General features: G+C 40.1%; 1 protein-coding gene across 5 annotated transcripts in view; it reads right to left on the reverse strand.

Annotated features, from left to right (window-relative positions):
* SLC26A5 (solute carrier family 26 member 5) overlaps nt 1-12,874 on the reverse strand; it is a 70,967-nt gene that overhangs the window by 41,718 nt on the left and 16,375 nt on the right. For all 5 annotated transcript variants that reach the window (XR_012090396.1, XM_007982476.3, XM_007982475.3 and 2 more), the window contains exons 2-3: nt 7,569-7,773; nt 6,948-7,087 (exon numbers count right to left, since the gene is read on the reverse strand). Coding sequence is in view for 4 of the 5 variants with exons in the window: in XM_007982476.3 (XP_007980667.1) it covers nt 6,948-7,087; nt 7,569-7,720 (292 nt within the window). In the remaining variant the exon portion in view is untranslated. The remainder of the gene's footprint in view (nt 1-6,947; nt 7,088-7,568; nt 7,774-12,874) is intronic.

Below are 12,874 nucleotides of genomic sequence, written 5' to 3' on the forward strand. Positions count from 1 at the left end.
GCCATTGTAATTTGGTGTTGACGCACAAATGCGAGCTCTTTCTCCAATGGAGTGATTTTATGGGTTCTCTGGAGACCCCTTTGCAATAAAGGACTCCCAGTTACTATGCCCTAACTATGTAATGCTCCTTCCTCCTGACTCTTAGATATCCTCCCTCCAACTCTTATCAGAAGGTACGGCTTTCCAGGTAATTTCGGCTGGCGTATGCTCATCCTGTAGGCAGTCTTCTTGGGCAGGTACCTATCAAATGAGCCAAGCCTCGTTACCTTCCAGGATGCCCAGTTATCCAATGGGAAAGCTTGGCATTTAACTCCCAAGAAACTCTGGAAGTGCAGGTCACACCCTCTGGAGGACTCTTTCCCTCACTCTGCTGTCCTAGGCAGTTCACATCATCCTTGACACATTTTTTTTTTTAAATAGACTTTTTAGAGCAGTTTAGGTTCACAGCAAATTGAGCAAAAGATACAGAGGTTTTCCATATATCCCCTGCCCTTATGTATGCACAGCCTCCCCCACTACCAACATCCCCCTCCAGAGTGGCACATCTGTTACGAGTGATGAACCCACACTGACCTATCATTATCACCCAAAGTCCACAGTTTACATTAGGTTTACTCTTGGTGTGGTACAGTCTATGCCAATGTACAATGACAGGTAGCCACCATGATAGTCTGATATAAAGTAGTTTCACTGGTGAGAAATTCTCTGTGGCCTATTCATCCTTCCCTCCCCCCAACCCCTGGAAACTAGTGATCTTTTTACTGTCTTTTTAAAGACAGTCTTGCTCTGTCGCCCAGGCTGGTGTGTGGGGGCATGTTCACGGCTCACTGCAGCCACAACCTCCCAGCCTCAAGCAATCCTCCCACCTCAGCCTCCCTAGTAGTTGAGACTACAGGTGTGCACCATCACACCTGGCTAATTTCTGTAGAGACAGAGTTTCCCCATGTTTTCCAGGCTGGCCTTGAACTCCTAGGCTCAGGCAATGTGCCCACCTCAGCCTCCCAAAGTGCTGGGATTACAGGCATGAGTCACTGTGCCTGGTCAGTTTGGCCTTCTTTAGAATGTCGTTCAATTGGGATCATACAGTATTAAGCTACATCAGGTTGACTTCTTTCACGAAGTAATATGCATTTAAGGTTCCTTTATGTCTTTTCATGGCTTGATAGCTCATTCCTTTTTAACACTGAATATTTCATTGTCTGGATGTACCACAGTTTACCCATTCATCTACTGAAGGCCATCTTGGTTGCTTCCAAGGTTTGGCAATTATGAATAAAGCTGCTATAAACATCCACGTGCAGGTTCACTTGAAAGTTTTTTAAAAACTTTATTTTTTAGAGCAGCTGGACTTTTTCATGCAAGAATTAGGCAGCAGTCTCCACAAACTCCAGGGGGTGCTGCTCAGCACTCTGAGTAGCTTTCTTGCAGTCCTTCCTTACTTGACTGCAGGTGGAAGGGAAATGGATAGGGTTTTAACCTCTCCCTGGAAAATTCTCATTCCAAGTCAGTCTTCTCGTTCCCTCATATATTCTGTTAAAAGTGACACACTCAAGAGAGCCTGGGTCATTCATTCATAGTTCGGGATAGATTGACTGGCATCCTTCTTCCAAATGTATAGGCAATAAGCACTCTTTGTTCTCAGCTTTGGGGGTTCAGCCAAATTTCTGGGACAACTAAAAAACTCATTTAATGCACTGTTACGCTGTGGAGGAGACAGCTTTAGCAAAACAAGAGTTGGGAAAGCATCCTAACTTCATGTGTAATAACACGGCCACTCGAATGTTGTTAAAAAAATTTATTTCTAGCAAAGAAATGCATGCATATGATTTAAAAAGCCAAGCAGCAAAAGCTCTCTGGAAAAGCCAGCTCTTTTCTTTTTACCCCTCTTCCTCCAGGTTTTGCTCCTCAGAGCCAATGACTTCCAACTCGTGTAGCTGTTTTTCTCTATTTACCTCCATTTTCCTTAATCAGCATTCTCAAAGGAAAGCGCTCCCCCACCCCCACTTCCGGCAGGAGACATTTGGGGATGTCTGGAGACATTTTTGATTATGATGATGGGGGATAGGGTGGGAGTATTACTGGCATCTAGTGGGTAAAGGCCAGGGGTACTGCTAAACACCCTACACTGCACAAGACAGGCCCCCAAAAACAAACAGGGTAAATGGCATGAGGTTGAGAAACACTGTTCTAAATATGTTTGTATCATGATTTTTCAATTTATCCATTTTAGATGCAAACTTAATTTTCCATTATGTTTACTTTTTCAGCTTTTCATTATGTGACTTTTTTTCTTTCTAGTTTGAGATCCTCTATTGATTCCTGGTATTCTATATTTTACTATGGTGTGCTTTGTTTTATTTTTCATTTATTCTGCTGGGTATTTTATGATTCCTCTCAGTCTGAAAACACATGTATTTCAGCCCTGGGGATCACTCTTTGATCATTTCTTCCTTCTGTTTACTCTCTTCTTTCTTTCTGGAAGTCCTATTAGATGTATGATGGGACATCAGGCTTGATCCTCTGGTCTTCTTATGTTTTCTCTTACTGTCTTTTTCTTCTACTTCCAGGAGATTTCCTCTGCTGTCTTCCAACCCTGACTAAATATTTATTCCAGCTATCACATTTTTAATTTCTATGAGCTCTTTCTTGTTCTCTGAATACTCTTTTCAAAATAGCATCCTGTTTTTGTTTCAGAGACTCAATGTGTTTTTGTTAGGATACTATAAAGTTTTTTATTTTGCCCTGTTCTGTTCCTTATGAATTCTTTTTTGAATGATTTGGTCTCTTTCTTGAAGCTTCATGTGTATTGGCTCTCTGTTTACTGATGGGCCTTATTGTGGGACAACTGGGTGGCCAGCCAGCATCTTTACTGGGGGACCTCCATTTGTCACTATGGGTCTTTTATAGGTCACCATCTGCTTTGGGCTATAAGATTTTTTGCAGGCACTTTGAAGCAAACAAAGTAGAGCAAGGGAACAGCCTTTGTTGACTCACAGTTCAGTGTGCAGACTTTTAGTTAACTTTCCTGACATCTCTTGGTATTTTTATCCTACCATCCATTGCATCATGTAGGTGTGGGGACCTGAGTGTACTGATGTTACTGATTGCAAAGATTTTGAACCAGTTCCCTTGCTTTTAGCCTTCTGCCTGACTTACAGCTTTCACAATACTTGGAGCCTCCGATTTCCCAGTGTTTTGTAGTGTACGTACCTACATCTAAGCTTCTCTACTCTAATGATTCAGCTGCCACTTGTCCATCTGCTTGCTATATATACATTTCTCCTATTCCACTGGGTCTCCTCTCTCATGTTCTTCCTCCTTCCTAGTTTATACCATTTCCCCTTTCATGGTCATTTTAGAGGAATTTTAAAGACAATTAGAGACAAGAGCATACTTTCACTCTGACATGCTTAACACAAAATTTTTTTGGTAATTTAAATTATTTATCAATCACAAGAAATGTATTTACTTCCTTTTAGATCTCTATCTTTGCTATATTGTTTTTCATACTTATCTATCTTCATTAATAATGAGCAGAAAAATACCTTTCCAATGCAAATTTGATTGTGGGATGATCTGTGTCTCTCAGCAGTGTTCCACCTACTGAGTCATTCCCTGATTTGAAATAATTTCTTCCTTTCTGTAATAATATACACTCCTAGTTTTCCTTTCCAGATACTTTTCTATTTCTTCTGCTGTTTCCTCCTTCTGTATTTGGTCTTTAATGTTGGACAGAGCTTGATCTTAGCTCCCTTCTCTTTTCACTCCACATTCTCTCCCTAGGTGCTGCGGTCTATTGCCATGGTTTAAATGCTTTCTATAGGTCAAAGATTCCACAGTTGATACCTCTAGCCCCTACATCTCTTTTGGGCTCATCATATATTAAATACAAACATGAAATATCTACTTGTCTATCTCACAAGCATCTCAAATTTAACATAATCAGACTTATTCTTCAATCCTATTCCTGTCATCTTTTTTATTATTTTTTATGTTTTGAGATAGAATTTTGCCCTTGACACCCAGGCTGGAGTGCACTGGCACGATCTCAGCTCACTGCAACCTCCGTCTCCCAGGTTCAAGCGATTCTCCTGCCTCAGCCTCCCAAGTAGCTGGGACTACAGGTGTGTGCCACTATGCCTGACTTATTTTGTATTTTTAGTAGAGATGGGGTTTCACCATGTTGGTCAGTCTTGAACCCCTGACCTCAGGTTATCCACCCACCTAGGCCTCCCAGTGTTGGGATTACAGGCATGAGCCACCATACCCAGTCCTGTCATCTTTATTATGTCTGCAATTGACACCTCCATCCCTCAGGCGTTTGAAACCACAACCTGGAAGTCATTCTTGACCATCCCTCTTCTTCACCATCCCCACACATCCAACCCATAAGCCCAGTTGTCTTAAAGTTATTGTTGACACGTCCTCCTCCTTCTTTGTAAGTTAATCCAACAGCCAGTTTTGCTGATCTCATCTACAAAATATATGTCTTTCTAATTCTTTCCATTCTTACAGCCACCATTCTAGTTCAAGATGGAAGAAGGTCAGCTGGTTGAAGATAAGTTTGCAGAATGACGGTGAAAATTCAACTAGGCAGAATCCCGAGGAGTTCTTCGAGTGTGAGCTTGCGTGGTTGCCGGCAGACATTCCTGCAGCTCCGTCAGTCCAGCTTGACTGAATGTCAGTTTGACTTCTGCTTCCTGTTTTGGATACCGAGCCCTTATCTGCTTCTCACCCTGCCCTTGCCTCTGCCTTTGAATCTGTCCCTTTATCTATTCTTGGGGTGATGGCACCAAAATGATTGTGGGAATCTGTCCCAAATCTGCAAGATTTTGTATAATAGATTTAATAAATATGGTAAATCAGTCACTTGGAAAATTAAAAACAAAGCCAATTGCTCATTAGGGGAAGTGATTTTTTTTTTGACAATTTTTTGGAAACTGGCTACAAGGGAATTGATTTTTGGCCAGCTGACCTAGAGGTGTTCAAGCCATTATCACCTTTGCCTTCCATGAGCTGCTGTCACCTCTACCTGGTCTCCTCACATCCATTCTGGTGCCCCTCCCACTACCCAAATCCATTCCCCCCCACGGCAGTCTTCAGTGACCTCTTACAGAGCGATATAGTTTGGCCGTGTCCCTACCCAAATCTCTTCTTGAATTGTAGCTCCCATAATTCCCATGTGTTGTGAGAGGGACCCAGTGGGAGGTAACTGAATCATGGGGGTGGGCCTTTCCCATGCCGTTCTCATGATAGTAAGTCTCACGAGACCTGATGATTTTATAAAGGGCAGTTCCCTACACAAGCTCTCTCTTGCCTGCCACCATGTAAGATGTGACTTTGCTCATTTGCCCTCTGCCACGATTGTGAGGCTTCCCCAGCCACATGGAACTGTGAGTTCATTAAACCTCTTTTTCTTTATAAATTGCCAAGTCTCAGGTATGTTTTTATTAGCAGTGTGAGAAGACTTACGCACACAGAAAACCTAAATAAAAAGTAATGCTGATAGCTTTTCACTGCACTCAGAATGAAACCCAAAAATGGCCTAAGAATACTCTGCAGGCCTGCCTGTGCCCACCTCACCTGCCACTACCCCCTGCTCCCTCACATTCCTAGAACAATGCTTTTCCATTCATTCTTTGTCCCACACCCAATTCTTTTCCTGCTCAGTGCCTTCACACATGCTATTCCTTCTGCCTGAAATGCATTTTCTCTTATTCTTGACCTGAGTCAGGTCTCAGCTCAAACCTCATTTCCTGGATCCACTATTCTTTTTTTTTTTTTCCAATGGAGTCTTGCTCTGTTGCGCAGGCTGGAGTACAGTAGCACGATCTCAGCTTACTGCAACCTCTACCTCCCAGGTTCAAGCAATTCTCCTGCCTCAGCCTCCTGAGTAGCTGAGACTATAGGCACATGTCACCATGCGCAGCTAATTTTTATATTTTTAGTATAGATGGGGTTTCACCATGTTGGCCAGACTGATCTTGAACTCCTTACCTCAGGTGATCCACCCACCTCAGCCTTCCAAAGTGCTGGGATTACAGGCGTGAGCCACCACAGCCAGTCCTAGATCCACTATGTTTATTTCACAATACCTTATCTTTTCCTTCATTGTGCTTATCATTGTAATTAAAATTTTTCAATGTGCTTTTTTCTGCTTAGCATCTCATGCCTTGATTGGATGGTTAGTGAGCTCCATGAGGACAGTGAGCCAGGTAGGTGCCTAATAAACATGTACTATTTAGAATACATGAATAAATTAATGAATAAGTTAATGAATATTTTCTTAAGTTCTTATATGACATATAAAATCACAGAGTTGCTGCAATATACTACAGGAATTTAGCATATCATGGTCCCTTGTAATTAGAATATGGACTCAGAAGCCACAAATCTTCACAACAACCACAACAACAAAATGTTTCTTGAGTGACTGACTTAGCAAGTGGCAAGATAATGCCCAACCAATGTACTGATCTGCAAAACAGTCTCACCATTTTCTACTATTAATATCTCTGGAGCTTTTTTTTGGAGACAGGGTCTCAGTCTCCCAGGCTGGAGTGAAGTAGTATGATCAGAGCTCCTCACAGCCTTGAACTTCAGGGCTCAAATGATCTTCCTATGTCAGCCTCTCAAGTAGCTGAGACTACAGGCATGCCCAGCTGTGTTTTTTGTTTTTGTTTGTTTTTTCAAAGGTAGAGACAGTGTCTCACTTTGTTGCCCAGGCTGGTCTCCAACTCCCAGTCTCAAGTGATCCTCCCACCTTGGCCTTCCAAAGTGCTGAGATTACAGGTTTAAGGATTACCTGTTTCTGAAGAGAACCTTTAGACAGGTAAAGGTTACTAGAAAGATATGATAAAAATTATGAATTTGTAATCATGATGAAATAAACAGAAGGTCAAGCATTTGTTTGAGGACAGCAAGGGGGGAAAGAAAGATCTACTAACCTTGAGGAAGCTGAAGCACCCCTGTGCTTATGCCTGAGACCAAGTCACCCAACACATATTCCTTGAATTTGTATGCTGGCAGCCATTTAGTTATGGGTAGGAACATATAAATGATATTTCTTATTTTTTTAGGAGTACATCTGAAAGGACAATGACAGAGATAAAGTTATAAATGAGAAACATCTCTGTAGAATTCAAACCAAAGCATTTTCCATTCCTTATTCCCAGGAGCAATCTGGAAAAATTTCCAATTGGTGATTCAGGATGTTGCCAGACAGGGTAGGAGTCAGGGGTGGGGAAAAAAAGAGAGTGGCTGGAATATTCCTGGGACACAAAAGGTATTTTGAAGGTGGGTGGAGAATTAGAAAGTGTGCTGGTTATGTTAACATTTATACAGACAAAAGGCGTAGTAGGAATTCAATAAATATAGTGAAATTCATGATGAAGCCTGTGTACAGATATCTAACACTGACTGAACCTCGTGAACAGCTTTGCAAACCATGATGGCTTAGCATTCATTTTTTTCTCCACTTCACCAAACAGATTTTCTTTACACATTTGACCTTGCGCCTCTCATAACCAAATGATACAATAACAGAAACAGGTTAAAATGCAACATACGTGAATGCCTGTTTCAGCTTATCCGCAATGGAATCTGGAACCTTGTCCTTAGTGTGTAGTCTTTCCTGGAGGACCGGATGACTAAAGATAGGCCTTTCCACATAGTACCTCTGGGTTGCTGCAAGGATTTCATTTTCTTCAGCATGATCCATAGTACTCTGAAATCATTCATTAATAGCAGGAGACAAGCATTTCCTGAGTGTTACTAGGGGAAAAAAGAAAAAATCCATTTTACATGCCAAAATCCTACTGATGACTTTTCCTAAGCATCTCTTCTTTGTGGTGTTCCAAGCTCTTCTGAGGCTTTCTTTAGACACCCAGAGGACCTAATGGATTGATCTGTATATAGGAGGCAGTAATTAATGAAATCAAAATCAATTAAAAAAATAAACGTGACTTATTCCCTCCCAGGGCAATAAATGGTTAATGTGTGTACTTTTAACAAAAGCTCATATTAAGTGCAATGGCTAAATACTACAGTCAGTTGCCTCTAGGTCCATATAAGAGGAATTGCAAATCAGGTCAATTTTGACCAGCTATATGTCAAGGAAACAGAAAAAAAAGTGTACGATCAGTCCTTAAATTGACTCAATGTTTCTTAAAGTTATATTAGCTTCCCTTCCAATTCTATATTTACAGTTGATTACTCTTTAAATTATTCTATGGTTCAGGACTGAGGCTTATATGTCTGTTTGAGGGAAGTTGCTGGTGACCTTTGTGAAAGGCAATAAGTTAAAACATCAGCACACTATTCTAATATTGTTTTGAAGTTGATTACATTGTCATGTTTTTGATTATTAGAATGACTGATAGTTTTTTCATTGCTACATAGTGATACTACTTATATGAGTAAAAGAAATGATTAAAGAATAAAAATACAACATATTTGTGCATATGGAGATGTGTACAAGAATGTTTTCTGCAGCCTTATAACAGTGAAACATTGGAAAAAACTAAATGTCTACTTATATGCAGTAAAAAATACATTTTGGTATATTCATAAATTTAATTCTATATAGTAATTAAAAGAAACACACTACATCTATATGTGTCATCAACAAATCTCAGAGACAATTTTCAACAAAAATGTAAGGCACAGATGAATACTGAGAGGATTCAATTATTTAAAGTTTAAAAACATAAAATAATAGTATATGTTATTACATATATTTGTAGTAAAAGTATAAAACTACTCTTGACAACAATAAACACTGAGATCAGGTTGGTGTTACCTCTAAAGAGAGGGAAATGAGACTAAGAAGGGATAGTAGAGGGCTTCTACTAACTGTACCTGCAATGTTTTAGTTTGTAAAAAAGAACTGGCACAAAGACAGCAAAATATGAAGATTTTATTATGCTGTTTAGTAAGTAAACTGGTGCTTGTTACATGATTGTTTGTACTTGTCTGTACATTCGAACTACATACCTCATAATAAAATATTAAAAGCACAACTAAAGCCAGTGTTCCCAACTGAAGGAAGTTAATGGCAGAGCAGGCAGAGGTTAACGTGAATGCATGGTTAAGTGCTTGTGTGGTGACTGTGGAATTGTGAGGGCTATTAATGTTGGTCAATACAACTCCTTCACAGTGAAAACTCAGGTTTTCATCAAAATAAAATCACATTCAAATTTAAATCAAGGCTGGGCATAGTAGCTCACACCTGTAATCCCAGCACTTTGGGAGGCCGAGGTGGGTGGATCACCTGAGGTCAGGAGTTCAAGACCAGCCTGGCCAACATGGAGAAAACCTGCCTCTACTGAAAAGAAAAAAAAAAAAAAAAATTAGCTGAGAGTGGTGGCGCGTGCCTGTAATCCCAGATACCTGAGAGGCCGAGACAGGAAAATCACTTGAACCTGGGAGGCAGAGGTTGCAATGAGCTGAGATTGCACCATTGCACTCTAGCCTGGGTGATGAGAGTGAAACTCCATCTCAAACAAAACAAAACAAATTGAAATCAGGGTTGTGTATGATCTACCACAAAATATTATGCAAAATAAATACCTATGTTGAAAGAGGTTGAAAATTCAAGAGCCTATAAAAAAAAAAGAAATTATGGCAGCAAATGCAACCAAGTACCATTAAGGGTGATATTAAAATGTTACGGTTTGACTGTTTTTGTCTCTTTCAAATTCAAGTTGAAACTTAACCCCCAATACAACAGTATTATGAGGTGTGGTCCTTAGGAACTGATTGATTATGTGGGCTCCAGAACCCTCACGAATGGGATTAAGTTATAAAAAGACTTAGCAGAGGGAGTTCACCCCCTTTCATCCCTTCTGTCCCTTCTGCCATATGAGGATACAGCGTTCCTCCTCTCCAGAGGATGATGCAATAAGACAACATCTTGGAAGCAGAGACACCTGGCCCTTACCAGCTGGTGCCTTGTTCCTGGACTTCCCAGACTCCAGAACTGTGAGAAATAAATTTCTATTGTTTCGAAATTTCTGTCTGTAGCATTCTGTTATAGCAGCTCATATGAACTAAGAAATGGTAAATCTGGAGAAAGAGAATATTGCAGAACCCGAGAAATAAAGATTATACGTTTTTTTGTTTCAGACTAGCAAGGTGGGTTGGCCACCTCTCATCCAGCTCTTTAGGGCCACTCTAGGAACTCATCAAAATACAAGAATGACTGGGATGATGTATGAGTGGAGTCTGACACATCACAAACCCTACCACTGGCTTCCACCTGCCCTAACTCCTCCAGATCATTACATGACATCATTATAAAATCATTTGTCATCCAGGCAGCATACCATGCTGCTTTACGCCTCTGTGCCCATCTAGAGTTTCAATTCATTCTAATAAGAGATGTTGTTTCTTTCCCTTCACTCCTTCCATTTTCCCCACAGCCTAATCATTCTATCTTCCAAACCCTTGTTCTGTCTTCTGCTTCTCTGTGAAGTCTCCCCTCACTTACAATCCTTTATGAAATGGGCCTATGCATGTTACTTTGTATACTCTTCCATTCTTCTATTCTAATAGAATCATTAATCTACTCTTCTAGACTGTAAATTCCTTGAGACAATATCATACTCTGAATTCCCAGGACCTATCTCAGCACTTGTATCCTAGCAGGTGCTAAGTAACTGGGGGGTGAATGAAATCTTTGAATGGGTATGTTATGATTATTGATAATGCATGCCATGCTTCCTGTCTAATCTTTCATCTTATAGATTATGTCTGCTTTAAACTTTTATTATTATTCTTTGTAGGCATCATCTTCTTAGTCTTCTTTTGTCCTAGTTCAGAAAGGTAATTTCTTCCTTCATGTGGCCACTCGAAGAGAAAAGGAACAGGTAGACCTGAGGAAGGTTTAATAAGAATCAGACTCTGGTTTTTCTCCTGCTGCAGAAACTCAGTTTTACCATTGATTTTCCTGTTACCCCACAGGAGTTTGCTCAGCTGTCGATTGGCTGAATTATGATGATCATGTCTAGGGATGTTTTATCACCTACAAGGCAGTGGTGACCAAATGTGGCCAATCATCACAGTGGTCTGGGGAGGGCTTGAATTACTGGGTTCAGGGCCTTACCCTGAACCTACACAGTTAGGATTTCCATTGGGTGAGGCCCAAACAATTACACACGTGTGGGTGTAAGCATGTGTCCCTTACCCATCCATGTATGTGGCAACCTTTTCTGGAGATTTCAGGGCAACAGAATGGTTTAACTGAAGCATAGCAAACACTTAAAATAGGAGGCATCTCTATCTTTAGTCTTGAGAGTGTTTTGGCTATCCCCAACATCAGGAATTCCTCATGATACCCGTGAATCTGAGAGTATAAAGACAAGAGGGTGGTCACTTACCACTCCCTTATTTCTCCTTCTCCCAGAACCTCAAAATTTCTTCTATTTCACTAAGCAGAGCAATTATATTTATGTATTAAAAGTTCCCCAGGACATGCAGTTGATCAGCTAGATAGGTACTTGACATATTGAAAACACTGACTTTCAACTCTGGCTAAACCCAGAACTTCCTCAGGTACTTTTACAAAACACTAATGCTTAGGCTCCATACCCGACCAATTATAGCATGGCCTCCAGGAGGCAGGCTTGGGCATTTCTTTATGGCATCCTACGATGGTTCTAATAAGCAGTTCAAGTTGAGAACCACTGGCTTAGAATCTGAGAGAGAGAAATACATATGAAAAATACGTAAGAAAAATCACAAAGAAATATTTGAAAATGAAAGCCAATTATAGATGTTGAAGAAACTAATACTGAATCAGTGACATGATTAAAGCCACATGAAATCATTTTTAACGTAAGCTTTATAGAAGATATAATACATATATAGAAGATATAATACAAAATAATAAATGTAATTGCCATAATATGCTGACTGAAAAGTACGTGAAATGAGTTTGGAAGAGGATTAAAATAAGGACGTAACTTAGCGGTAAAAAGAGCTTTTTCAAATTTGCCATTTTCATTTAGGGCATTGGTTCTCAGCCATGGCTGCACATTGGAGTCACCTGGGCAGTTTTAAATACTGATGCCTGACTCTACTTCCAGGGATTCTGGTTTAATTGGTCTGCAAAGCAGACACGGATTGAGAGCTTAAGAAGCTCTCAGGTCATTCTATTGTACAGCTAAGGCTCAAAACCACTGACTCAGGAGATGGCAAAACAAACACCCTCACCCACCCATCCATGTGACCACCGTCCAAACAAACAAAAAGAAAAAAAACTAAATAGGGTGTAAATAAATTCTGCACAATGCATCGTAGCACTATCTTTACTTATGTGTGTCTGCAAAATATTTAATACAAATTACAAAAGAGTACTATTTGGCTTAGGTTTCTCAAGCAAAGTCTTGTTTCTATGCTTATATTTTCACAACAAAAGAGAGTTGTGTGGAGGTGGGCCGTGTAACATCCACTATACTTCGGGCAAATGCAGTCTTAACTGTCACAACCATTTCCTTGTGGGTTTCAATTAGGGGCAAATCTCAAACAAATTGAGATCTCAAAACATTAGATGGATTTTCTAAAGCATTAAGATATGCACTATCTGTAGGGTGGCCAGAGTAGGAGGCTTAGTTAAATTTGCATGTTAGATAATCAAGAAATAAACTTTTAGTATAAGTATGTCTCAAATATTGCATGGGATATAATTACATTAAAAATATTCTTTGTCTCAACTTTAACTGGGTATCTTGTATTTTTCTTTGCTAAATCTGGCAACCTTAACTCTCTGTAGGTTAGGAAGAGACATGGAGAAGAGATGACTTCTCAAATATTTTTGAGATACTGGCACCCTAGCTATAATCTATGTCCTTTTTGAGAAAGCTGGTTGGTAGTT

Source organism: Chlorocebus sabaeus, chromosome 21, assembly GCF_047675955.1.
Source record: "Chlorocebus sabaeus isolate Y175 chromosome 21, mChlSab1.0.hap1, whole genome shotgun sequence".
NCBI lineage: Eukaryota > Metazoa > Chordata > Mammalia > Primates > Cercopithecidae > Chlorocebus > Chlorocebus sabaeus.